The following is a 24,930-nucleotide window of genomic DNA, read 5'->3' on the forward strand; positions in this document are numbered from 1 at the left end:
GAGGCGGAGCTCTGTTCATCAGTCACACACCACAGAGACAGCTGGCGGAGCTTTGTTCATCAGTCACACACCTCAGAGACAGGAGGCGGAGCTCTGTTCATCAGTCACACACCTCGGAGAAAGGAGGCGGAGCTCTGTTCATCAGTCACACACCTCAGAGTCAGGAGGCGGAGCTCTGTTCTTCAGTCACAGACCACAGAGACAGGAGGCGGAGCTCTGTTCATCAGCTCTGACGTTATTTTGATATATATGGAGAAAGTGAAAGATGCCTCATCTGATTTGTTATTGAGGCTGTGTGATGATTTCCTCTCGTCTTTCTAATAAGGTAACAGTGAGTGTGATTGGCGGCCGTCTCCCTCCCTCTGTCTGTCTCTCTGTCTGCCTCTCTGTAGGGGGCTGAATGAGGGGATACACTTCTCTCAGTCTCTCTGGGCGAGTGGAGGTGAACACATCGTGTACAGCAAGGAGGGAGATGGAAATCTGTCTGACTTTAATTCTTCTCTCATCCACACTCACAATAACAGCAGCTGGTAGGTTCACACTGATTATTCACACGAAAACATCACACACTTCTCACTTTAACAGTAGGGACCAGTTTTAATCATGACATGAAGAAAGTTTCCTGGAGTGATTGTAACTTTATAAACAGTGAAAGTGTTTTATCTTTATAGAATATAAAAAAGCTGTACATGAGAGTACACACATCATCCTCAGGGTTTGTTCTGAGGCCTCACTTATAAAATTAATGTAATTAATTAATGCTCCAAATTAATGTTTAGAGTTTAGACATGATTTATTGTGAGTAAAAAACACCTGAACTAACATGTGTGTGTGTGTGTGCATGTGTGTGAGAGAGTGTGTGTGTTTGTATCGGTGTGTGATTGTGTATGTGAGCTTGTGTGAGTAAGTGTGAGCCAGTGTGTAAGTTTGAGTGTTTGTGTAGGAGAGTAAGCTAGATTTATTTTTATTTATATTCACTTTATGTCTCTCTCTCAGACAGTGTGAGGTTGGTGGATGGTGGAAGTCGCTGTGCTGGGAGAGTGGAGGTACTTCATGATGGACATTGGGGAACAGTGTGTGGTGATGACTGGGATATGAACAATGCTGCAGTGGTGTGTAGAGAGCTGCGCTGTGGGGAGGCTCTAAATGCACCAAAATACGGTCACTTTGGACCAGGCTCAGGACCAATCTGGATGGTTGATGTGAGCTGTAATGGATCAGAGTCGACACTGAAGGACTGTGGGTCACGTGGGAGGGGGGAACTTTACTGTGGACATGTTCATGATGCTGGAGTCACCTGCTCAGGTAAACTGTGTTCATTAAACATTATTATTATTATTATTATTATTATTATTATTATTATTATTATTATTATTATTATTATTGATTAATTTTAATTTGACCAATAAATAAACTTTATTAAAATTTAGATGTTTATCCAAGTATATTTTAAACACAATAGATTTATGTAACCTATATTTGATAACATTGTAATGATTTATTTATGTTCTGTCTTGTTGAAAACAATATTTACTCATTTAAATAAAACAAAGGTCAGAATTCCAGACTCAGTGCTGGTCCTCACCGTTGCTCTGGGAGAGTGGAGGTGTTTCATGGACGTTCCTGGTACACAGTGTGTGATGCTGACTTTGACCAGCAGGATGCAGAGGTTGTGTGTCGAGAGATTGACTGTGGGATTCCTGTGAAGGTTCTGAGATCAGCTGCTTTTGGACGAGGGGAGGGTCAGGTGTGGACAGAGGAGCTTCAGTGTAGAGGAAATGAATCTGACATTACCTTCTGTCCAACATCATCTTCACTCAAACACTCAACCTGTTCCCATGACAATGATTTGGGATTAATATGTTCTGGTTAAGTATCATGATGCAACCACATAGCTGTCAATCAAACTTTAAGGTTCCTGTGTTAATGTTCGTCTTTCACTGAGCTCTCGGCTGTTTGTTCAGGTCACACAGAGGCGCGGCTGGTGAACGGACCGGACTCCTGTTCTGGTCGAGTGGAGCTCCTGTACCTCGGTGTGTGGGGCACAGTTTGTGCTGTAAGCTGGAATATGAGAGCTGCAGATGTTCTGTGTGCACAGCTGGATTGTGGGAGTGCTGTGGCTGTGGTGAAGGTGGACTGGTTTGGGGAGGGGAGTAACCACACCTGGGCTGATGTGTTTGATTGTCAGGGGAAGGAGACACACCTATCACAATGTGGCGTCTCATCATGGAGTCGAGCTGCATGCTCTCATAAACATGACATTGGAGTCATCTGTAATGGTGAGATATTAACGTCACATACACCAGGTTACTGAATAAAGTCAGAGTTCATTACAATATTTAAATGACCTTCTTCTGCTTCAGGATCCTCTGTGGCGCTTCATGAGGGGCGAGTGCGGTTGTCTGGAGGGAGCGAGTGTCAGGGGGAGGTGGAGATTTATTTCAGGCAGGACTGGAGGAGAGTTCTCCTGGACTCGTGGACTCTGTCTGAGGCGTCTGTGCTCTGCAGACAGCTGGGCTGTGGCTCTGTGCTGAACTACCGCTTCTCTCCATCCACCACTGAACACAAACACATGTGTGTAACAGGTTTCAGCTGCTCTGGGAGTGAAGATCATCTGAGGAACTGCAGCAGTGCACAAGCTGAACCTGTCAACTGCAGCTCTGGGGAACAGCTCTACATCACCTGTTCAGGTAAACACCCACAAATGAGCAGGCCTGTAGAAAACCAGCACTTTAAAATGTAGTTTAAGAAACAGATCTCTGTCAGTAGGAAAGTAGTTGTTTAGCATATTAATTAAAAATGCAATTATTTTACATTTCATCAGTGGTGTCAAAAGTATTCACATTGATTACTCAGGTAGTATAGATAAAAAATATTTTAAGTATCAACCCGAGCTTTTTACTCAATTAAAAGTGTAAAAGTACTGGTTTCAAAACTACTTTAAAAGTATAAATGTTAAAGTAATGCAAGGAAAAAATGCCATTAAGCACAAACACTTAGGCTGTGCCACAGGGGCCTATTGTGCACTACCAAACCTCCTCAAAAAACATATTTCTAAAGGTCATAAGGACTAAAGTGTTATATTAATATGATAATGTTGAAATATTTGGGATGCACTAGGCTACCTGTTTCAGACACATACTGTATATGCCCATTGAAAAAGAACGCATTTCAGTACAATGCAAATACATTAAAGAACCATATATGTGTACTACTGAGCTGTGTTTCATGGAGCCGAAGATATGACTAGTTGGCTATAAGTATTGTGTATTGTATTGGTGCAAAAAGTCAAACTTCAGAGGCTTGTCATCAATAACCTTCACTGAAACAAACATATTGGACTTAAACAACAACAAGGTAATCAACATGCGACAAAGAGTTACTAATAGGCTTTGTTCATCCACAAATGCAGTTGGTTTTCAAAGTTCTTTCTTCCAATGCATGCTCTTCTTGGCCTGAAGTTTAGACCTACAACACTTAACAGTCTTTCACAAGCTGCTGAGGCAGGGAGTGCCGTATTAAGCTTAAGTGATAGCTGGCACACAGCTGGAAAGGGACTGGGACTTCAGTACCTCTACTGTGTCTCCTGGGCACCCAAGTACGCATTCAACTGCTGGGTCATTTCAAGATGGCAGGTCTTCTCATCGGAGGAAAAAAGTTCATTAGGATAAAGAAATTCATAGAGATACAGAACATGAGGATGAGAAAATGTTGACAGAGTTTTTCTTTTTGGGTGAACTATCCCCTTAAAGATGTTTAGGACCAGAAGCAGGCATGATTGAAAATTAGCAGTAAAATCATTTTAAACAGCATTTGGCTAATAGTTTGGCCTATTACCTCTTTACAAAGACCCATAGCGCCCCGTACAGGCATGTGCGTGCACTCATACACAGACAGGATCATGACTATCCTTAGTACATAACTTATCAACCAGCTGTAGATTATAGCTTTGCACAATTAAATTACAAATATTGCATACAATCTAAGCTCAGATAACATTTGGTTAAAGTTAAATTTCAAATCTCACACCGAGCCACCAACATAGTTTACAATGTTGAATCATAGCCTGCTGGTAGCAAGCAAACCATTGGCATGTACCCAAGTTTGCCACAGCAAACATTGCAAATGTATCATTATTAGTACGTTACTACAATATTGTCAGTAATCGACTGATAATAACAAAAACTATAGCTTTGCACAATTAACTTACAAATATAGCAATAATTTAAGCTCAGTTAACATTTGGCTAAAGTCGAATTTCAAACTAATAATTGACTGATAACAAAATTTCAGCTCACCTCAGTACAGTGTGCTTTTTTAAATTAGATGGCGAGTTTTTGAACACCATTAGCTTGTGGTATTTGAGTGCGCGTGTCATGTGCAGGTGCGATGGGTCACATACAAACCAATAGGGTGCCAGGATGGTACATGTTTATACTTCTCATCCAACCACAATCACATTCACGCTATCCAGATGGCACGATTTATCTTGATAGTTTTTTTTTAATGATGACAAATCAAAATGAAAACAAGCCGAAGTGAAATAGGAGTAATGAGGCTATTTTTAAAATGTAAGGAGTAGAAAGTACAGATAATTGCATGAAAATGTAAGGAGTAGAAGTAAAATGTATGCTAAAAATAATTACTCCATTAAAGTATAGATAATCAAAATGTCTACTTAAGTAAAGTAACGAAGTATTTGTACTTCATTACTTGACACCTCTGCAGTTCATGGCAACAGAACAAACATTTTCTGTCAGTCCTGAACTAAAATGTTCATATCTACATATCTCTTTGTGTGTGTGTGTGTGTGTGTGTGTGTGTGTGTGTGTGTGTGTGTGTGTGTGTGTGTGTGTGTGTGTGTAATAAAGATCCCAGCTCCATCAGGCTGGTTGGTTCTAGGGGAGACTGTGCAGGAAGGCTGGAGGTTTTCCACAGCGGCTCGTGGGGGACTGTGCGTGATGACTTGTGGGGTATTGAGGATGTTCAGGTGGTGTGCAGGCAGCTGCAGTGTGGAGAGGCCCTCAGTAACCACATACCAGCCTGGTTTGGTCCTGGAACTGGGTCCATATGGATGAATGAGGTGGAGTGTGAGGGGAACGAGACGTCCCTGTGGAACTGCAGATATCAGCTGTGTGAAGAGGGTGAATGTGGACACCATGAGGACGTAGGAGTCGTCTGCTCAGGTACAGTGTGATGACTGACAATAACCCTGTTAGATATGTATATGTTTTATTTCAAAACTGACGTCCAAAGTTCCTGAAATTCAAGTGATCCATCTTAAATAAATTTTCATATAAATATAATGTGTGGATAAAACAGGACGTTTTCAAATGAAGTGTAAGTCGTCCTTCTCTCACCAGAGTTTAAAGAGATACGACTCACGAAGGGCTGTGAGGGGAATCTGGAAGTGTTCTACAATGGAACCTGGGGTAATGTGTGTTACAATCAGATGGATGATGAGACGGCAAATATGGTGTGTGGAGAGCTGAACTGTGGAAGACGTGGCAGTCTGTCAAACACTGAAGCACGAGTAAAATCTGCTCCTAACTGGCTGGATCACGTGATATGTAGGAAACATGACTCTAATCTGTTGCAGTGTCCATCTTCACCTTGGGGACAGAACAGATGTGATAATCATAATGAAGTGGTTCATATTACCTGCACAGGTGAGTGGATTCAGACTTTTCTGGTTCTGTTTATTGTCATAACCTGCATGTGAAACATTTCATTAATGCATTGATTTTATTACTGCAGATGATGGAAAGTCTCCATGTACACCAGGAAACTGCTCTTTACTTCCCTCTCAGAAACCCTGCTCAAGTAAGGAGATATAAGGAGAAGCTTTTAGTCCTTTTCTTCATATGGATTTGATAGTGACAACATATTTCCCATTATTTTTATATAATCATGATAAAGGTGTGGTGTACAATGTTTTAAAGCCAATGTTGACAATTGAAATCACCAAAACAAACATGGCCCTAACCCAAATGGGCGTCACCCCTATTTTGATAGCTTGATGGTATTACAATTGACTTGTTGTAGTACTGTGTGTTGTACCGTGAAAGGTTTAGCTCCGTTTCATGCGGTTGGCGTTCAGTTCTCTCCAACGCTGGAAAGATGATCCTATATTAACACGAGTCCTGCTTCTTGCCTTATCGTAAAGCTTTTTGCGCTTTTCGTTTTTATCCACCATGGCAATGTTTATGCTCATTGGCTACACGTTAGTTTTATTTTTGTTTTGTTTGTTGGCCCGACTCTGAAGCATTTCTCAAACAACGTGCACCCCACCTTTAAGAGAACTTTAAAGTATTTACTCATAGATCCATCCTGAGGACATCAATCTTTCTCACATTTCATGAAAACCAGTCCATCAGAGATAAAATCAGTAAACAGAAACCAAAGTCTGATCTTACTGCTTCAAATGATTTTATTCAGCAGACAATTAATTTATTTATCACACATCAAAGTTAGCATCTGAATTTCAGGATGTTTGTAGTTAGTTCCTAAAATATTCTTTTTTCAGAACACCATAAAACCTGTTTTTACTAAACTAGACCATGTTGAGTATAATATAAGGTTAGATGGTCATGGTGTTGTAGTGAGCTGTGTGACTGGAGCTGTTATTCAGTGTTGGTGTGTTTCCTCTTGTGCGATGTGTGTGATGTAGAACACTGGTCTCTCAGGCTGAGTGGAGGAAAGGGAAGCTGCTCTGGGAGGTTGGAGGTGTATCATAACTCTACGTGGGGCTCCGTTTGTGATGATCAGTGGAACATCATGAATGTTCAGGTGGTGTGCAGACAGCTGGGCTGTGGGTCGGCGCTGAGTGCTGATGATCGGTTTGGTTTTGGGGAAGGGACTTTCTGGCTGAACAGAGTGAAGTGTCGAGGGGATGAGATTCACCTGTGGGACTGTCATCATTCCCTGAAGAATCACACTGACTGCTCTCCTGCTGGAGTCACCTGTGCAGGTCAGAGGGGTGTGCTAACTTTTCAGCTTTCTGTCTCAGTGATAAGACTTGATAACTTTTATTTAGAATTTTAGATGTTTGATTGACATCTCAGACCCTGAACTCTAAACACTGTTCAGCATGTCATTAATCTTATTGAGTAACAGTTTATTTTTATTGTGAGACAAAGTGTTTTTCTTTCTGTGAATACAGACATATCCACTGTGTCCACTGCTAAATCCACCACCAAATCAGGTGTGTATTTGTTTAATATAAAATTTATTTCTGTTCATTAAGTTCTAAATATTTCTGATCACAGCATTGTATCAAGATCCTCTTCTGTGTTTTTGACCTCAGTAAGAACCGATCTAAACCCTGTGTCACCTGGACCTCCATCCTCCCCTCCACTGGTTCTCTATGTGTTGGGAACGCTGCTCTTCCTGGCCTTAGTGCTTCTGCTGGTACTGTTTTACCAGAACAGAGTGCTCAGGAAAGGTACCACACTTTCACTCATTTTATTATTATATTATTTAAAATCTCATTCTCATATTATCATTCATACTGTGAATACATTTTACTATAGATTTATTATTATTATTATTATTATTCCCCACTCCCAGTTGTCTCTATGACGATGCGTAAGTCTGAACCTGAGGCAGTCTATGAGGAGATCAACCACAGATACATGGCTAGAAGAAGCTTCACACAAAGAGGTGAGTGATATGTGGACTGTTCTACATCACACTTATTGTATTCTATTTAAACTTCTAGCTGAAATTCACTGCATAAAAATGATCAAATCACTCCATACAAAATACAAACCTCAATGTAAACTCAGTGATTAGAGCAATATTTTCCCCCAAATCCAGTGTGATTTATTTCTTTATGACAAATAAATAAAAATAAGCTCAATGTTTGTGAGAGGAAATGTGCAGTTAGAGTGTATGTGGTTTAGAGACATGATTCTGCTGATAAACATCTATTAAAGCTTCTGTTTTAGTGCAGGTGTGTGTGTGTGTGTGCTTGCGTGCATGCGTGCATGCATGCATGTTACTGCTTTCCTGCAATAATAATAACCTAAATGTGTGAGTGGAAACAGATAAGAGTTCAAGTAGGGTAGTTTTTTTAAAGGGGGGGGGGTTGTGTGTGTATCTGCTTTCCTGTACAGGTGCATCCCCGCTCTTCTTCTGTATATGTGTGTTTGTTTTCACATTTTCACATTTATGATTAATAAATAGGGGGCACGGTGGCTTAGTGCTTAGCACGTTCGCCTCACACCTGCAGGGTTGGGGGTTCGAATTCCCGCCTCCGCCTTGTGTGTGGAGTTTGCATGTTCTCTCCGTGCCATGAGGGTTTTCTCCGTGTACTCCGGTTTCCTCCCCCGGTCCAAAGACATGCATGGTAGGTTGATTGGCATCTCTGGAAAAATTGTGAATGAATGAGAGTGTGTGTTTTCACTGATTTTTTCACCTTTTTTCCTGCCCTGTATTTCCTTGTTTAACTGTTTTTTTTTTTTTTTGGGTTGCTGGACTGTTTCTGACTTTGTTCGATTTCTGCCCTGCATTGCCCTGTTTGCCTGTGTTTTTGATTATTGGACTGCCTGATTTATTGAACTGTGCCTCCCCTGTTTTAAGCCAGCTGATATTAAAGACGTTTAATTTGAAGTTTGATCTGTGGCTCGCATTTGTCTCCTCGCCTGCCTCCCTGACAGTACCATCTGGCCTGACATGGACCCAACAGACACTCGGAGCATGCAGGCTATGATTTGCTCTATGTCCCAGACTTCTACCACTCTTCAAGGTCTTCTCCATGACTTAGATGTTGTAACTCAGGGACTGGTATGTTGCCTTGGCATGGCTACTGCTACCACCTCAGCCTTTCCTTGTGAACCTAATCGTCACCTATGTTCTCTCCATGCTTTCTGGTAAAGATAAGCTCTCAGACACTGTGGAATGGGAGAATCAGTCAGCTGCCTACTCTCCATTCAAGACCTTCTCCATTGAGCAACGTAAGGTTGTTGACACCAGTCTCCTCTTTCACCTGACCCTGCTCACCGGTATCCTCTCACAGTGCAAGCCATGAGTATTGGCCACCGACCGGGCATTTTGCCTCAAAAAGCTCCTTCTGATTTCAGTTGTTTAGAATAATCAAGAGTGGCTGTTGTTCTTGCTAATCCCATCCCCTTAGGCCCCTGTCATGTTTGATTTCCCCTGGCTGGCAAAAACACAACCTTTACATAGACTGGACCAGCCATTGAATCCTGAACTGGGGAACACACCACTATATACCCACTGCCTCAGCTCAACCTCTCCAGACCCGGCACCAATTTCTGATGTACCCCCTAGCAAACACTCTTCCGTCCCCACTGTTTACCATGATCTTGAACAAGTCTTCAGAAAGGCCAGGGCTGCATCCCTACCACCGCAACATCCCACCACAATGAACACCCCCCCCACACACACACACACACACACGATTGCATTACTGACCTCCTGCCTTGTCCCGCCACCTGTACCACCTAACAGCAACCAAGATGGAGGCCCTGAACTAGAATCATTTACCCATCCATAGACTACCATTGGCTTAATACCATTACAGTCAAGAACCATTAACCCCTGCCACTCATTTCCTCAGCCTTTGAACTCCTCAAGGGAGCCACTATTTTCACCAAGCTGGAGCTGAGGCTCACCTACCAGCTTGTCCGCATCAGAGAGGGAGATGAGAGATTCAACACCCCTACTGGTCACTACGAGTACCTGGTTATGTCATTCCTCAATGACGTTCTCATGGACATGCTTAACTCTTAGCTCTTTGTCTACCTCGATGACACACTAATCTTTTTGAGTCCATTCAACAACTCTAGTGATTTCTGGGATTTGGCAATTTCATTCAGAGGTGCATCCGGGGCTATAGTGTCATTTCCACCACCTTACATCAGCTCACCTCCACCCTGTGAACCTTTGTCTGGAACTGTTTAGCTCTGCTCCGATCCTGGCCCTGCTGGACCCTTTCTGCCAGATTATTGTGGAGGTGGATGCTTCTGAGCATCAAAGCACTCTACCCCTGCAGGTTCTAATGGCATCTCAGTCCCTCTGAGCAGAACAATGCTGTCAGTGAGCATGAAATTCTAGCCATCTTCACCTTGGAGGAGTGGCACCACTGGCTGGAGTGCACTGACCAACCTATTCTTGTTTTGGCTGGCCACAAGAACCTTGCATACCTTTGGACAGCTAGGAGGCTAAACCTTATACAAGCTCAATGTGCCCTCATCTTCGGGCATCTTAACTTCATCCGGTCCTACTGTTGGGCCCAAGAATGCCAAGCCATCATTTAAGAAGGATATCAGCTGGCTTTCTCCACCATATCTCAGTAACCAGGCATCCTTGGTCTCACATATTCATGGCCTTTGTTATGGGTGAACCCCTGTCAGCTGGGCACACCACCATCCTCACTGTTGTTGACCGATTTTCCAAAATGGCTCAGTTCATTGCCGTGCCCAAGTTGCCATCAGCCAAGGAAACTGCCCTGCTCATACTCCAGCACATTTTTGACCTGCAGGGCCTCCCACACAACATTATCTCTGACCGAGGCACACAGTTTACCTCTAGGAGATCACCATCAGCTTTTAATCAGGGTTCAATCCACATTCTAAGAGACATACCGAGCATCCGAATCAGGAACTAGAGATGGGGCACATTCTCTGTGACGAGGAACCTGCATTCTGGTCCTCCTATCTTTTGTGGGTAGAATATGCCCACAACTCCCTGCCATCATCTGCCATGGGTCTCTCTCCCTTCCAGGCTACCTACAGTTACTAGCCACTGCTGTTTTCTAACCAGAAACTAGGGGCCTCTTTCCCCTCTACCCTTTCCCTGGTCAAATGTTTCGAAGTGTCTGGAGAAAAGATGTATGGTCCACCTCAAGACTGCAAGGAGCTATGCACAGTGGGCCAATCATAGGCATCATTTGGCACACCCTTATCGCATCGGTCAGAGGGCTGGGGATCTACCAGAGACCTGCCGATTAAAGTCACCTGCAGAATGCTCGCTTCAAGCTTTGTCAGTCAATTTCCCTTCTCCAAGGTGAGCAACCCAGTGGCAGTCCAACTCAAGCTCCCCAGGTGTTCTGGGTGTTTATTATAAATAATTAAAATTAAAAATTTGATTAAAAATTAGTCCCTATAAACCATAATAGTTACAGGGTGTCCTGATAAATATTCAATGCGTTGTTGTCTGTGTGTGTGTGTCTATAAGACAGTCTGTGTGTGTGACAATTATGACTAATTATTAAAAATAAATATTTGGCATATGTCTGTGTGCACGGTTGTACTGTAAAAGTGTCCATCTCTCTGCAGTGCATTGTGTGAATGAGTGAGTGAGCGTGTGAGAATGACTGACTTGGATGAATGTGTACAAATATTTGGTTTTGTGATTTTATTGAAATAATGTCATGGAAAGTGTGTCCCCATTAACCATCGTGGTTACTGGGAGTCCTGATAAATACTTAAATCTCTGTGGCTTTACTTTAATATGTGTGTGTGTGTGTGTGTGTGTGTGTGTGTGTGTGTGTGTGTGTGTGTGTGTGGGTGTGTGTGTTGCCCTGCTCTTCTGAACTCGTCTCCTGACGCTCCTGCTCTTCTCTAACAGGAAGTCTCCTCTCTGAAGAACAGCATTCTGGGTATGAGCATGTGGATGATGAGCTTCTCTCAGGTAAAAAAGACCAGAGTGTGAGTTTGTCTAACTCCATTAACTGAAAGATATTAGAATTAAAATTAGAAATCAGAAATAACTACATTTGTCCTTTCTGAGACGTGATTATGATGTAGTGTGTAGAAGAATTACAGTAACTCCAGGGTTTTAATGCACACATGAGATCTCACCATCAACCTTATCTTACTTTAATCTCCTGAAATCCATCTGATCAAATTCATCAAAGCTTCATTTGATGAATATCTTATTGAGTATAAATGTGTTTAAAAACCCAAAACTAAGAAATTGTTCTTTTTACATTAAAGTCTGGGATCAAAGAAAAGGCTGAGTATTATGATGATGTCATGGACACCAGTGACATCATAAGTGGGTGCAGTTGTTAAGTGATCACATAAATTTACTGAGTTGACATTAAACCATGAGGTCAGAATGTGATGGAGCTGTTTGTACAGAGTCTCTGCTTTTATTTCATTTAGGTGATCCAGGAAGGGTCGACCCACCAGAGGACTACATTGATGCCGTCACTGTTGGACGCATCCCTGATAACGTGGATGGTGTGGTTCTGTTTTGGGATTTGTTTAAGAAAGCAGATTAAATTAAACACACACACTGTCAATACGTTTGTTTATTGGTTTGTGTGTAGTGACGTTTTTTTACACGTGTACGATTTCATTTTGTATCGTGTCATCAAATACACAGTGTACAAACTGTCACTTCAGTAAACTTTAAATATCTTTAAATATCTGTGTTTTGGTGTAGAGGATGAAGCTGAGAATTATGATGACGCCATTACAGCTGATCAGAAGTCAGTTATACTGACAGGTATGATAATAATGAGACAGTGTGGCATCCACAAGCATCCAAATGATCATTAATGACATTGATGTGTATTTAATAGCTTTTATCTCTATGTCCTGACAGAGGACGTGTCCGAGAACTATGACGATGCAGTTACCACTGAAACAAACACAAACATCATCACAGGTCAGATTTTTTATGAAAATAGAAGGAATTTATTTACCTTAAAATTGTATTAAGTACAACTCAAGCTTTGTGGCTTAATCCCATTTTAGTAGTGCTATGAGTCTGTCTGTGTTTTGCCCTGTTTCTGTTTGCTGGTTTGCCCTGCTGTTAATTGTTTGACCCACCCACTTGTTTGTTGCCATGGACACTCATGGAACTCATTCCTTCCCTCAAGTGTGTTGTCTTAGTCACTGATTGTGTCTTCTTTTTGATTGGTTCCTGTTTGTTATATCTACTCTGTTTGTTCACTTCCCTGGTGCTGGTCGTTGTCTAATGTTTGATGGTTAATGTTCTATGTTTTTTGTTAGCTCTGAGTTCTGCCTAGTTTTGCCTGTCTGTCTGTTTACCTGTTTCTTGTTTTTTGATTTATACTAAACTGCATTTGGATCCTCACTCGCCTTTGCTGCACCCTGACAAGTACAGTATTGAATTCTGCATTCTGATTGGTCAGTATGTGTTGATTAATTTTCTTTAACAGCAGCTCTGACAGTACTGCAGATGAAAGCCACAGGTTTCTATTAATGATCCAATACATTGTGGTTTCTATAGTAACAGCTCATTCACGGGAACTTAATTTCACATGAATTTATATTAAAAATCTGTGTGTTCATCAACATGGTGAAGTTTTCTGTAAGAAAATTACTTGTTATTGTTTTACAGATTTTTTTAAAAACACTGCTTCATCACACCACCCTGTAACTCAGTATTTTACTGTAACACCAACACACACAGTGGTTCATTACTTATTCATTTATTTGTTCATTAGACAATCCAGAAGATTATGATGATGTCATCACTGAGGAACAGGATGTAGGAGAGACAGAAGGTGAGCGACTTCCTGTTTATTCTCTAATGCACATAAGTTCACAGGCAGCAGAGTAAAAGATTAAATTATATATGATTATATTATATATGGTATAAATATCAAGTTTCAGATCAGTTTTTAGGACAAATATAATCAAACGTGTATTTATTAAAGAGTTTAGATTAGACCTACTGTAAATATTATCTGTGATACAGAACATAAACATCAGATCACTGTTTTTATAACAAATCACCGTTCAGTCAGATTAAAGAAACTGATGTGATAAATGTCCTCTATTCTCTTCATTTATGGTTTAAATATCAGATAAATCCTACATAGTGCATAATTTATGTATTATAAGTTGTTACAAAACAATTACTGTATTAATACAATATAAAGGATGTATTAAAGCAGTAAATGTGTTTATTTTACAGAATATGATGACGTGGAGGGGAAATCTCAGAAGGACAGGGACCATGTGACTGAGACATGTCTCCAAAGGCCTTTTGTCAGGAAATTACATTTCAACTTTTATAAACACAAAAAATGACTTTATTATACTTCTAATAATTTCATTCATTCTGAACCATGTTCATTTTCTCACCTTGTTATTAGTAAATAAATTAGGGAGAGTTAAATCACCTGTTATTACTTAACAAATGCTTCCATTGTGAGCTTAGATATCACTGACTCACCTCACCCCATTTATCACCAGTTTATTCCATCAAAATTACTTAAATGTTTATTTCACTATTAAATATTTTATTTCACATACACATTTATATATATATATATAGTACAGAATATGCAGTGAAATTAAAATCCAGCTTAAATGCAATGCATAGAAATAAACTGAATATTAACTAAATTAAATATAAGTAAATAAATAATGAATAGAAATGAAATAACTAAAATGATGTCTGTTATGTTACATGTAAGATTACATTATGTGTAAACAGTGTGAAATGTACCATATTTGCATTCTTTTACATGTAGTAAGAGTAAAGATTGTGTAAACAGTGTGGAATGTACCATATATGCAGGTGTGTTACATTTAAGTAAGAGTAATGTGCAGAATGTCAGAATGGAAGTCTTTGAGTTCAAATCCAAGAATCACTAAGCTGTCACTGAGTGCCATGAATGTAAATGTACGGTGTGTTACATGTAGTAAAGAGCAGTGTGCAGAATATCAGTGAAGTAACTGAGTCTTCATAGACTGTGAAGGATTTGTATAGTAGTCATCAGGCTATGGAAGTGATTACAGATGTTGAACAGACAGTTAATGGGGTGGATGGAGTCTTTAATGATTTCAGCAGCTCTGGTACTGCATTGTCTGTTGTAGACGTCATGCAGAGAGGAAAGAACAGACATAGAGATGTGCTCATCTATACACACCGCTCTAAGGGCTGTGGCAGTCTTGGTTTGTGCTGCGTAAACACTTCACCTTCACCTCCAGTAAAGAATGTTTTCCTAAGTATGATAGTAATATAATTTAACACAGCTTGAGTGCTGATTACAATAATTATAGTACACTTTTGATGAATTCAGGAATGTGTTTATTAATTTTCTACAACAGCACATTTCTGACAATAGTTACGACTGCAACATAAATGATTATATTAATGAACTTTGTCTAAATAAACAATATACAAGCAAATGCAATTTTCCTTTCATAGTAAATATTGTGTATTATGCCTAGTTTTATTCACACTTTTTAAATGTATTTTTTCTTAAACAAGTGACTAAATAAACATTATTTCATGATCTAATGTGATGGTGTGATTTGAGTGAGTAACTCTTGTAGTGATGAATCTGTGCTCAGTGACATTGTAGAACATCTCAGGCAGTTAAAATAAGTCAATATTTATATACTGATCATTTGGATGTGAGTTCAAATCTCAGCAGCACACACACACACACACACACACACACACACACACACACACACACATTTTTAGACATACACACAGGAATAAAAGGTTTAGCTGGACACCCAGGTACTGTCATGGTTTATGTGGACTCGCCGTCTATAACATTATATAAAGTGCATCTAGCTGATTTGCACTCTTGGAAACTGTTATTCTTTTGCCATTTTTATTACTTATTACATTTACTACTATGTTTATTACTGTTACTACAGTATACTTCTATTATTATTATTTATAATAATAATAATAATAATATAAATAATAATAATAATTATTATTATTATTATTGTTATTATTATTATTATTATTATTATTATTATTATTATTATTATTCCCCACTCCCAGTTGTCTCTAGGTTGAGGCGTAAGTCTGAGCCTGAGGCAGTCTATGAGGAGATCAACCACAGATACATGGCTAGAAGAAGCTTCACTCAAAGAGGTGAGTGATATGTGAACTGTTCTACATCACACTTATTGTATTCTATTTAAACTTCTAGCTGAAATTCACTGCATTAAAATGATCAAATCACTCCATACAAAATACACACCTCCATGTAAACTCAGTGATTAGAGGAATATTTTCCCCCAAATCAATCAATCCATCCATCCATCTTCTACCGCTTATCCGCAGCCAGGTCACGGGGGCAGCAGTCTTAGCAGGGACACCCAGACTTCCCTCTCCCCAGACACTTCCTCCACCCCTTCCCGGGGAATACCGAGGCGTTCCCAGGCCAGCCGAGAGACATGGTCCCTCCAGCATGTCTTAGGTCTTCGCCTTGCGGCTCAGCCCTTTCTTCACCACAACAGACTGTTATATCGACCGCATCATTGCAGAAGATTCACCAATCTGCCTGTCAATCTCACGCTTCATCCTTCCCTCACTCCTGAACAAGACCCCAAGATAATCCTCCACTTGAGGCAGGAGCTCTCCACATACCTGAAGGGGGCAAGCCAACCTTTTCCAGCTGAGAACCATGGCCTCGGACGTGGAGGTGCTGATTCTTATCCCCACCTCTTCACACTCGGCTACAAACCGTCCCAGTGCACTCTGAAGGTCCTGATTTGAGGAAGCCAACAGGACAACATCATCTGCAAACAGCAGAGACAAAATCCTGTGGTCCCCAAACCGGACTCCCTCCGGCCCCCGACTGCGCCTAGAAATCCTGTCCATATAAATAATGAACAGGACCGGTGACAAATGGCAGCCCTGCTGGAGTCAAACACGCACCGGAAACAAGTCTGACTTACTGCCGGCAATGCAAACCAAACTCCTGCTCCGGTCGTATAAGGACCGGACAGCCCTTAGCACGAGGGTCGAATGCCTTCTCCAGATCCACAAAGCACATGTGAACTGGTTGGGCAAACTCCCATGAGCCCTCCAGCAACTTGGCAAGGGTATAGAGATGGTCCAGTGTTCAAGGACCAGGACAAAACCTGCATGTTCCTCCTGAATCCGAGGTTCAACTATTGGCCAAATTCTCCTCTCCAGTACCCTGGCATAGACTTTTCCGGGGAGGCTAAGGAGTGTGATCCCCCTGTAGTTGGAACACACCCTCCGGTCCCCATTCTTAAACAGAGGGACCAGAACCACAGTCTGCCAGTCCAGAGGCACTGTCCCCAGCCGCAACGTGATGTTGCAGAGGCGTGTCAACAGCCCCACAACATCCAGAGACTTGAAGTACTCAGTGCGGATCTCATCCACCCCCAGTGCCTTGCCACTGAGGAGCTTCTCAACTACCTCAGTGACCTTAGCTTGGGGGATCGACGAGTCCACAACTGAGCCCTCGGCCTCTGCTTCATCGGTGGAAGACATTTCAGTGGGGTCGAGGAGAACCTCGAAGTAGTGTGAATGCTTCACACTCCGGTCCAGTTGGTGGTGGTAAATGCACCATCTAAGCTGCTCTTCCAACCACCATAAAACATGTAAAGAAGAAGAAAAGTTGTGCATGGTATTGTTACACCGCAGAAATGGTGAGTGGCCTATTTACATACTTTTAGATGTGCAATGTGGTCTTTTTTTTTTTTAGCAGAGTACTGCTCACACATGCTACATGTGCACCAGCCATTTTACCTTCAGTAATCACACCAAAATTGCTAGCTGCAGCTAGTTTGCATATCAGTATTTGCGAATTGTTAGGCCTGTTATGTCAGATCATTACAACATTACTAACTTTATATTTCAATATATTATTTTTTTTATTTATACTTATATTTCAATAATTAACAAGTGCTGTAAAACAACAGTAAGCAAGAATGCTGCACTGGTGGAATAGCGTAAACTATCATTGCTCTTTGGATAAAAAGATGAAGTACGCCTACTCTTAGACACTCATATTAAAGATAAAAAGCCTTATTTCACCACGCTACAGTATATGACTAGTTTTTTTTAACAACAACTTCTATCTGCGGAACTTTAGCTGTTTTAAGTTAAAAGCTTCAACGTCACTTCCCATTTACCAAAACTCAAAGTGACTGACATTCATCCTCTTATTAACATAACAAGCAACTTTACATCAGATGCAACACTACATCATTAAGAATGTAAAGTGTAGATCTACAAAAGTGTAGTTTAAAGTACTTTATGATACACACTTTCTTTAGGATACACAACAATTGTCCAAAGAAGACTTCTTAAACTATTATCAAATACAGTAATCAGTGAGAGTGGCTAAGGTTGTCCTCTCAAACCAAAAAAATTTGTAAAAGATGTATGTGTTTCATATAATGTTTTACTAATACAGAAGTTCTTTTTGGCCTATTAGGATTTGGAAACAATAATTAAGGCATTGAAAAGACAGCAACAAAAAGCTCGTAGAAAATCAAAAAAGATCATTTTGGCTCTTCAGAAAAAAAATGAAAACACTTCTGATAGTGAACACTCCTCCAGAGAACTTGAATCAGACTACTCATCAGACGACTCAGGAAATATGCTGAATGTTGTGGCGCAGCATCGAAATGAAGACTTGCAAGAACAGTATGATTCAGAATCACAACAGAATACCATAATTAATATGCAAGATCAAGTGCTATGGTATGAAACTGATAGACTAAATGATTCCATGGATGTTACCAGTGAAAGTAACTCAGAGCTAGCTTTGTCTCTGGAGAAAAAGCTGTCTGAGTGGGCAATGAAATTCAACATCTCCATGACCTCTCTCACTCATTTGCTTAAGATTTTGAAGGAACATGACATTGATGTTCCAGCAGACGGACGAACACTATTGAAAACACCTCGTTCTAGCAGTTTGAGAATAACAGAAAAATCAGGTACATTTTAACTTTGAAAATGTCCATGCACTCATTTGGCAATATTATTCAGAAATTTCACTGAACTGTAAAATCTTGTTTTTGATAGGTGGCAAATACACATATTTTGGATTAAAGGAAGGTCTTTCGCATACTCTGTCTGAGCAAGAGACTTCAAAATACGACCACTTTGAGATTTCTTTGAATATTGATGGACTACCCATTTTCAAGTCCAAAAACCTCACAATGTGGCCACTTCAGTGTGCTGTCATCAACATTGATGAAGTGAAAAACAGTCCTTTTGTTGTTGCTCTGTTTTCTGGAGCAAAGAAACCAAATGATTTGGAGTTTTTGAGGGATTTTATGGAGGAGCTGCAAGAACTGATGGAAACAGGCTTTAAAGGGAAGAGAATTGTCCTCAAAAACATCATATGTGATGCACCAGCACGAGGCCTCATCAGAGGAATAGTTCAGTTTAATGGTCGCTATGGCTGTGACTTTTGTGATGTAAAGGGAGTTCATGAGAGCAAAATGCTTTTTTGTATAAAGGAAATCTCAGAACCAATGAGTCATTTAGACAGAAGACAAATCCTGAACATCACAAAACAGATAGCATTCTCTTGAATCTGGACATTGATATGATCAGGCAGTTCCCAATAGATCCCATGCATTGTGTAAATCTAGGAGTGACTAAGCGAATGTTGATGCTGTGGAAAGAAGGACCTTTGTCCCATAGATTATCAGCTGGACATCTTAGCACCATTACTTATTTTCATCAAGCTGTCCGACATCACATACCTCCTGAATTCAATAGGAAACCCAGGGGGTTAGATGAACTGAAGCACTGGAAAGCAACCGAATTCCGAATATTTTTGCTTTATACTGGACCAGTGATTTTGAAATATGTTCTTGATAAGGAGAAGTATATTCACTTCCTTTCACTTACTATTGGAATGCGCATCTTGTACAGTGAAAACCTAATGGAGCATCGTGATTATGCAGATGAGCTGTTAACATATTTTGTTGAAAAAGGTAGCAGCCTGTATAGCATGAGTTTCATCTCATATAATGTGCATTGCTTGCTACATCTCATATAATGTGCATTGCTTGCTACAAATTACAACAGATCATTACACTATTGTTCAGCGTACAAGTTTCATCTCATGTAATGTGCATTGCTTGCTACAAATTACAACAGATCATTACACTATTGTTCCGCGTACAAGTTTGAGAACAATATGGGTCAAATCAAGAGGTTTATCCACGGTTCAAGTGATCCACTGATTCAAGTAGCTAACAGATTAGCAGAGAGGCAAGCAATATCAAGTTCTAAGAAATCAAATGTTAACTCTGGTACGCCAAAGACAAAAGAATGTTACAGAATGACCAATGATAGCTACTGCCTTATACATGGAGTTCAAGAAAATCTGATTTTTTGTGAGGTTTTTTGCAGAATGGAACCTTTGTACACTAAGCCATGTGACTCCAGAATAATTGGCATATTCAAAGGATTTCGGAATCACACTAAAATGTTACATACTGACACCACTCAACTGAGACATAAAGCAATCATGATACCTTTGTCCTTGATTGATAAAGATGAATACAATGCGGTAGCGCTTATACCGCTCATGCATTCAGTTTGATTAGTTAGTCAAGTAAGTCAGTAAGGCAGGGTTTTTGCGTTTTTTATTGCATGTTATCCTGATTTTGATCCAAAGACTATGAATAATGTGTGTGTTTGTGTGTGTGTGTGTGTGTGTGTGTGTGTGTGTGTGTGTGTGTGTGTGTGTGTGTGTGTGTGTGTGTCACTGGCTGCCCCTGGAGTGCTGTCAACTTCATTCTGGCCATCAACCAGTGGATGAAGTGGATCTGCCAGTGCTCACCACCACACACTCGATCCCCAAACCCTGTCCAGCGGTACGCTGATGATGTCCAGGTGTCCTCCAGAGACGAGAATATCATTCAAAACATCCTGTCCAGAACAGATGAATTCCTACAGTGGTCTAAGCTGGAGGTGAAACACACCAAATGTGCAGCATTCTACGAGCGGCGAAGCGGTGGAAACCGCTGATACAAATCTAAATCTGACAAACCCCCCTCCTTCACAATAATGGGACAGCCCATCAGAGTCTACTCTCGTCATGAAACATACACCTACCTTGGCCATAAATTCAACATTGCAGGTGAGTGGGGTTACAGGTGCAGGAGTTATCCTGTGCCTTTAAGGACAGGATCGATCTGATCGACTCCTCCCCCCTACCTGTAGTCATGAAACTGCAGGCCATTAGAGAAGTGGCTCTGGCAAAGATACAACATCTCTTTGCAAACATTCACATTCCACAAAATGTTCTACGGGACATGAATAATAGAACAGTTGAGGCCGTCAGGAAATGGCTGGGACTGAATACTCATTCCACCAGAGACATAATTTTCCTCAAACTAAAGGAAGGGGGTCTGGGGGTCCCAAATGTGGAATGGACCTATTCCACTATAAGGTTAGCACACCTTATCAGCATGCTCAACAGCGATGATGCTGCAGTCAGAGAGCTAGCCAGAGCTTCCCTCTTACTGGACCTTAGGAAGAGAAAGGTCTCTTTGGCCACAGGTAACCAGGACAGCTTCCTAGGCTTCAGGAGGAAAGGCAACGGCAAACTGGACACACACGCTGCAGGTTTCTGAGTTCGCTCAGACTGGCCAGACCTGAACGATCTGTGTAACAGACTGGTAGTTACATTACAGTGGACAGAAAGTGACTCTCACAGTACACCTGAGGTGTCTGCCGCAGTGGTCACAGACACATCTAGTACTGTGGAGGCGACAGTTTGTTACAATGAGACACAACACGCACTACAGAGCACAACAGCAAAAAGATCCTTACTGAACATCAAACAGATGGACACAAAACAACACTGGACTGGACTAAGAATGCAGGGAAAGTTGGCATGTCTTGACTTTGCTGACCACTCTACCTCTCACTTTATGTACAGAAATGCTGCAATAGTGGATGATATTCTCTGCTTCACTGTTAAGGCCAGACTACAGGTGCTGCCAACCAGATACAATCTAGCATTATGGTACCCTCAAAATCACCAGCCACACTGTATAATGCATTCTAACTCTGATCATCTTGAATCAGTTGCTCATATTGTGAATGGATGTAATAAGTACAAGGGACTATATACAGCACGCCATGGCCGTATTGTTGATCTCATTGCCAGTTCTGTTCAGGACATATTTCCAAAAAATGTGATGTGTTCTGTAACATCCCTAACAGCCCTGATGTTGTGTTGGTGGATATAGATAGAAAGCAGGTGTTAGTCCTTGAAGTAGGTTGTGTTTATGATTTGTATATGGACATAGCCTTTTTGGAAAAAATGACTAAATACCAACCCCTCCTTGCTGAGATTAGTGACCTAAGTTATGCATGTAAGTTTGCGGTATTGATATTTGGCAGCCTGGGACATGTGCACAAACTGACTGTTAGTGGATTAAGACTGGCAGGGCTACCAAAAGGACAGTCTAAACAGCTGGCAAAATTCTGCTCTATATAAGCTGTGATAGGCAGCCTTGCTGTGTGGCGTAAGCGATGTTTTATGTACCCTTAATGTCAAAGCTGTGCTACCTCTGAGAATATTTGAATCCTTTCTGTAAGAAATTTGATTGGTGGATTCAAATAAAGAAATTAAAATGTGTGTGTGTGTGTGTGTGTGTGTGTGTGTGTGTGTGTGTGTGTGTGTGTGTGTGTGTGTGTGCGTGTTTTTTTTTTTTTTTTTTACATTGTACCAAATGTCCCCACAATTAAAGTGAACCACCTACATGTGCATTGTGGATAAAACGATCAGGGAACACATTTAATTGATGTAGAAAAATAAATATAGAAACAATATAACTGATTTAGATAAATGCAATTTCACTGACCTTATGTATGTAATTTTGATAACCGGGAAGGAACCAAAGGAAACAAAATGCAAAGTCACCATGGAGAAATTGTTTGGTATGTGATATATCAATTAGACATTATTTATTTATACAGACATAAAACATCCTTTGCTATATAACAATCTAACTTTACAATTTTTCAGATCTGAATACTAAGATACTCCAACAAATTCAAATGCTGGAACAGAGACAAGCTGTCATCATGAATGACTTGGCAAAAGTTAAGTCTGTTCTCATGAAGCGGGCAGAAGAAGATGCCCATGAGGAACTTTTTAAACAACAACAGTGCTCCAGCTTTGAAACGTTTGAAGCCTTCTTATCGAGAGCTTTATGTTAGTACTACTATATAAATTTAGCGTTTATTTTTACAACAAAGCCACAGTTTTATTTTTTTATTTTTTTTGCAGCAGATACCATGTAAAAGAAATGTTGAAGCCTGGTATATTTTAATCATGACAATATTATGTATGGTTTTGTCAGGTACACTATCACATCCATACTCACGGCAGCTCCAATATAGGTGAGATGGTGAGACAGGCTTTAAAAAGCATAGCGTCAGACAATGTTCTCTGTCTGTATAACAGAACAGGGAAAGATGGGAAGAAGGTGTTGCCACCTGTGCTCCTGACATGTTTGAAAAGTAAGTGTTTAAGTTTTGGTTTGTGCATCTGGATGCTGCTATAGAAATTGTAATGTTAACACCTTGCTCTTTGTGTTTTTAAAATGTGTCAGGTCTTTTCACAAACAAAATGAAATAGAGGTGAAGAAGCTAAAAGTAACCACCAGAACAACACCAGACGCGGAATGTATTCGCCAAGTAGAATTTTTTTGTCCAACGCCAACACTAGGCTGAAAAGGAAACCAAATAAAGGAAAAAGCTGACTTTTTGTTTGATTGTTTTTATTAATGGAAATAAAGAATGTGGGTGTAAAAGTTTGAGTTAACTGAATCATTTTAGATAACAGTGAACTAACACAATTATTGCATAGTGGTGTTATATGTGATCTCACAGTATGAGCACACAGTGATCACAGTATGAGCACACAGTGACCACAGTATGAGCACACAGTGACCACAGTATGAGCACACAGTGAGTGCGCAGTGACATCACAGTGACCACAGTATGAGCACACATTGATCACAGTATGAGCACACAGTGACCACAATATGATTCAATTCAATTTCAATTCAAGTTTATTTGTATAGCGCTTTTTACAATAGACATTGTCACAAAGCAGCTTTACAGAACATAAACACAGAGCAGAAGGTAAACATAATTAATGATAAAGGAATTAACGAATAATAAAAGAAGTAAGAACAGAATAAAAATTCTAGATTATTATTAGTTGTATATAGTTCACAATGTGCATGTATTTATTCCCCTATGAGCAAGTCTGAGGTGACTCAGGCAGCAGTGGGAAGGAAAAACTCCCTTAAATTGTTAAAGGAAGAAACCTTGAGAGGAACCGGACTCAATGGGGAACCCATCCTCATATGGGTGACACTGGGGGTGTGATTGTAATATACAGTCAGTTAAATGTTGTATTGGTGTAAGGTTCAGGGACTTTTGATCTCCTGAGTACCACAGAGTCTAACTGGAGATGTCTCAGGATTCTTAGAGTCGGCCTCGGCTCAGTGGACGTCCAAAGGCTTCGTCCCACAGAGGACGTTGGGAGCTGGTACAGTGTCTGGATGCCTCGGGATGGGTACAAAGAGAGAAGCAGTGGAAAGGGATTAACACATCTGCTGTTCATAAAAATGTGCTGGTCTGATGTACTGGTGCATGATATTATGGGATGTATTATGTGTACGCCTGACTAAAGAGATGAGTTTTTAATCTACGTTTAAACTGGCAAAGTGTGTCTGAGCCCCGAACACTATCAGGAAGACTATTCCAAAGTTTGGGAGCTAAATAAGAAAACGCTCTACCACCTTTAGTAGACTTAGATATTCTGGGAACTACCAGAAGTCCTGAGTTTTGTGATCTCAGAGAGCGTGAAGGATTGTAACGTGTTAGAAGACTAGTTAGATAGATGGGAGCTAAACCATTAAGAGCCTTGTACATAAGTAGCAGCAGTTTGTAGTCAATTCTAAACTTAACAGGTAGCCAGTGTAGAGATGATAAAATTGGGCTTATATGGTCTTACTTTCTTGTCCTAGTGAGAACTCTGGCAGCTGCATGTTGGACTAACTGTAACCTATTTATTAAAGATGCAGGACAACCACCTAGTAATGCATTACAATAGTCCAGTCTAGAGGTCATGAATGCATGAACTAGCTTCTCAGCATCAGATACAGACAGGATGTTTCTCAGCTTGGCAATGTTTCT

General features: G+C 40.5%; 1 protein-coding gene across 1 annotated transcript; it reads left to right on the forward strand.

The window, feature by feature from the left end:
- The first annotated feature begins 409 nt into the window (after window positions 1-409).
- On the forward strand, window positions 410-14,510 carry LOC113641631 (scavenger receptor cysteine-rich type 1 protein M130-like). Its single transcript, XM_047803828.1, has 21 exons — window positions 410-530; window positions 997-1,305; window positions 1,554-1,868; window positions 1,965-2,279; window positions 2,364-2,690; window positions 4,872-5,186; window positions 5,364-5,669; window positions 5,758-5,823; window positions 6,671-6,970; window positions 7,163-7,204; window positions 7,307-7,444; window positions 7,609-7,662; window positions 8,880-9,005; window positions 9,584-9,713; window positions 9,928-10,018; window positions 11,964-12,024; window positions 12,135-12,217; window positions 12,441-12,480; window positions 12,580-12,642; window positions 13,448-13,507; window positions 13,921-14,510. The coding sequence occupies exons 1-21, from the start codon at window positions 473-475 to the stop codon at window positions 14,034-14,036; spliced, it is 3,315 nt and encodes a 1,104-aa protein (XP_047659784.1). The 5' UTR covers window positions 410-472; the 3' UTR covers window positions 14,037-14,510.
- Window positions 14,511-24,930: the final 10,420 nt, after the last annotated feature.

This window comes from Tachysurus fulvidraco, chromosome 19 (assembly GCF_022655615.1).
Source record: "Tachysurus fulvidraco isolate hzauxx_2018 chromosome 19, HZAU_PFXX_2.0, whole genome shotgun sequence".
Taxonomy (NCBI): Eukaryota; Metazoa; Chordata; class Actinopteri; order Siluriformes; family Bagridae; genus Tachysurus; species Tachysurus fulvidraco.

Excerpts from the sequence above, each read along its gene's own strand:
- LOC113641631 (XM_047803828.1), top strand. The coding sequence starts at position 473 with ATGGAAATCTGTCTGACTTTAATTCTTCTCTCATCCACACTCACAATA. Across the intron at positions 1,306-1,553 it reads TGCTGGAGTCACCTGCTCAG|GTCAGAATTCCAGACTCAGT; the intron begins GTAAACTGTGTT and ends AATAAAACAAAG. Across the intron at positions 12,643-13,447 it reads AAACACAAACATCATCACAG|ACAATCCAGAAGATTATGAT; the intron begins GTCAGATTTTTT and ends TTTGTTCATTAG.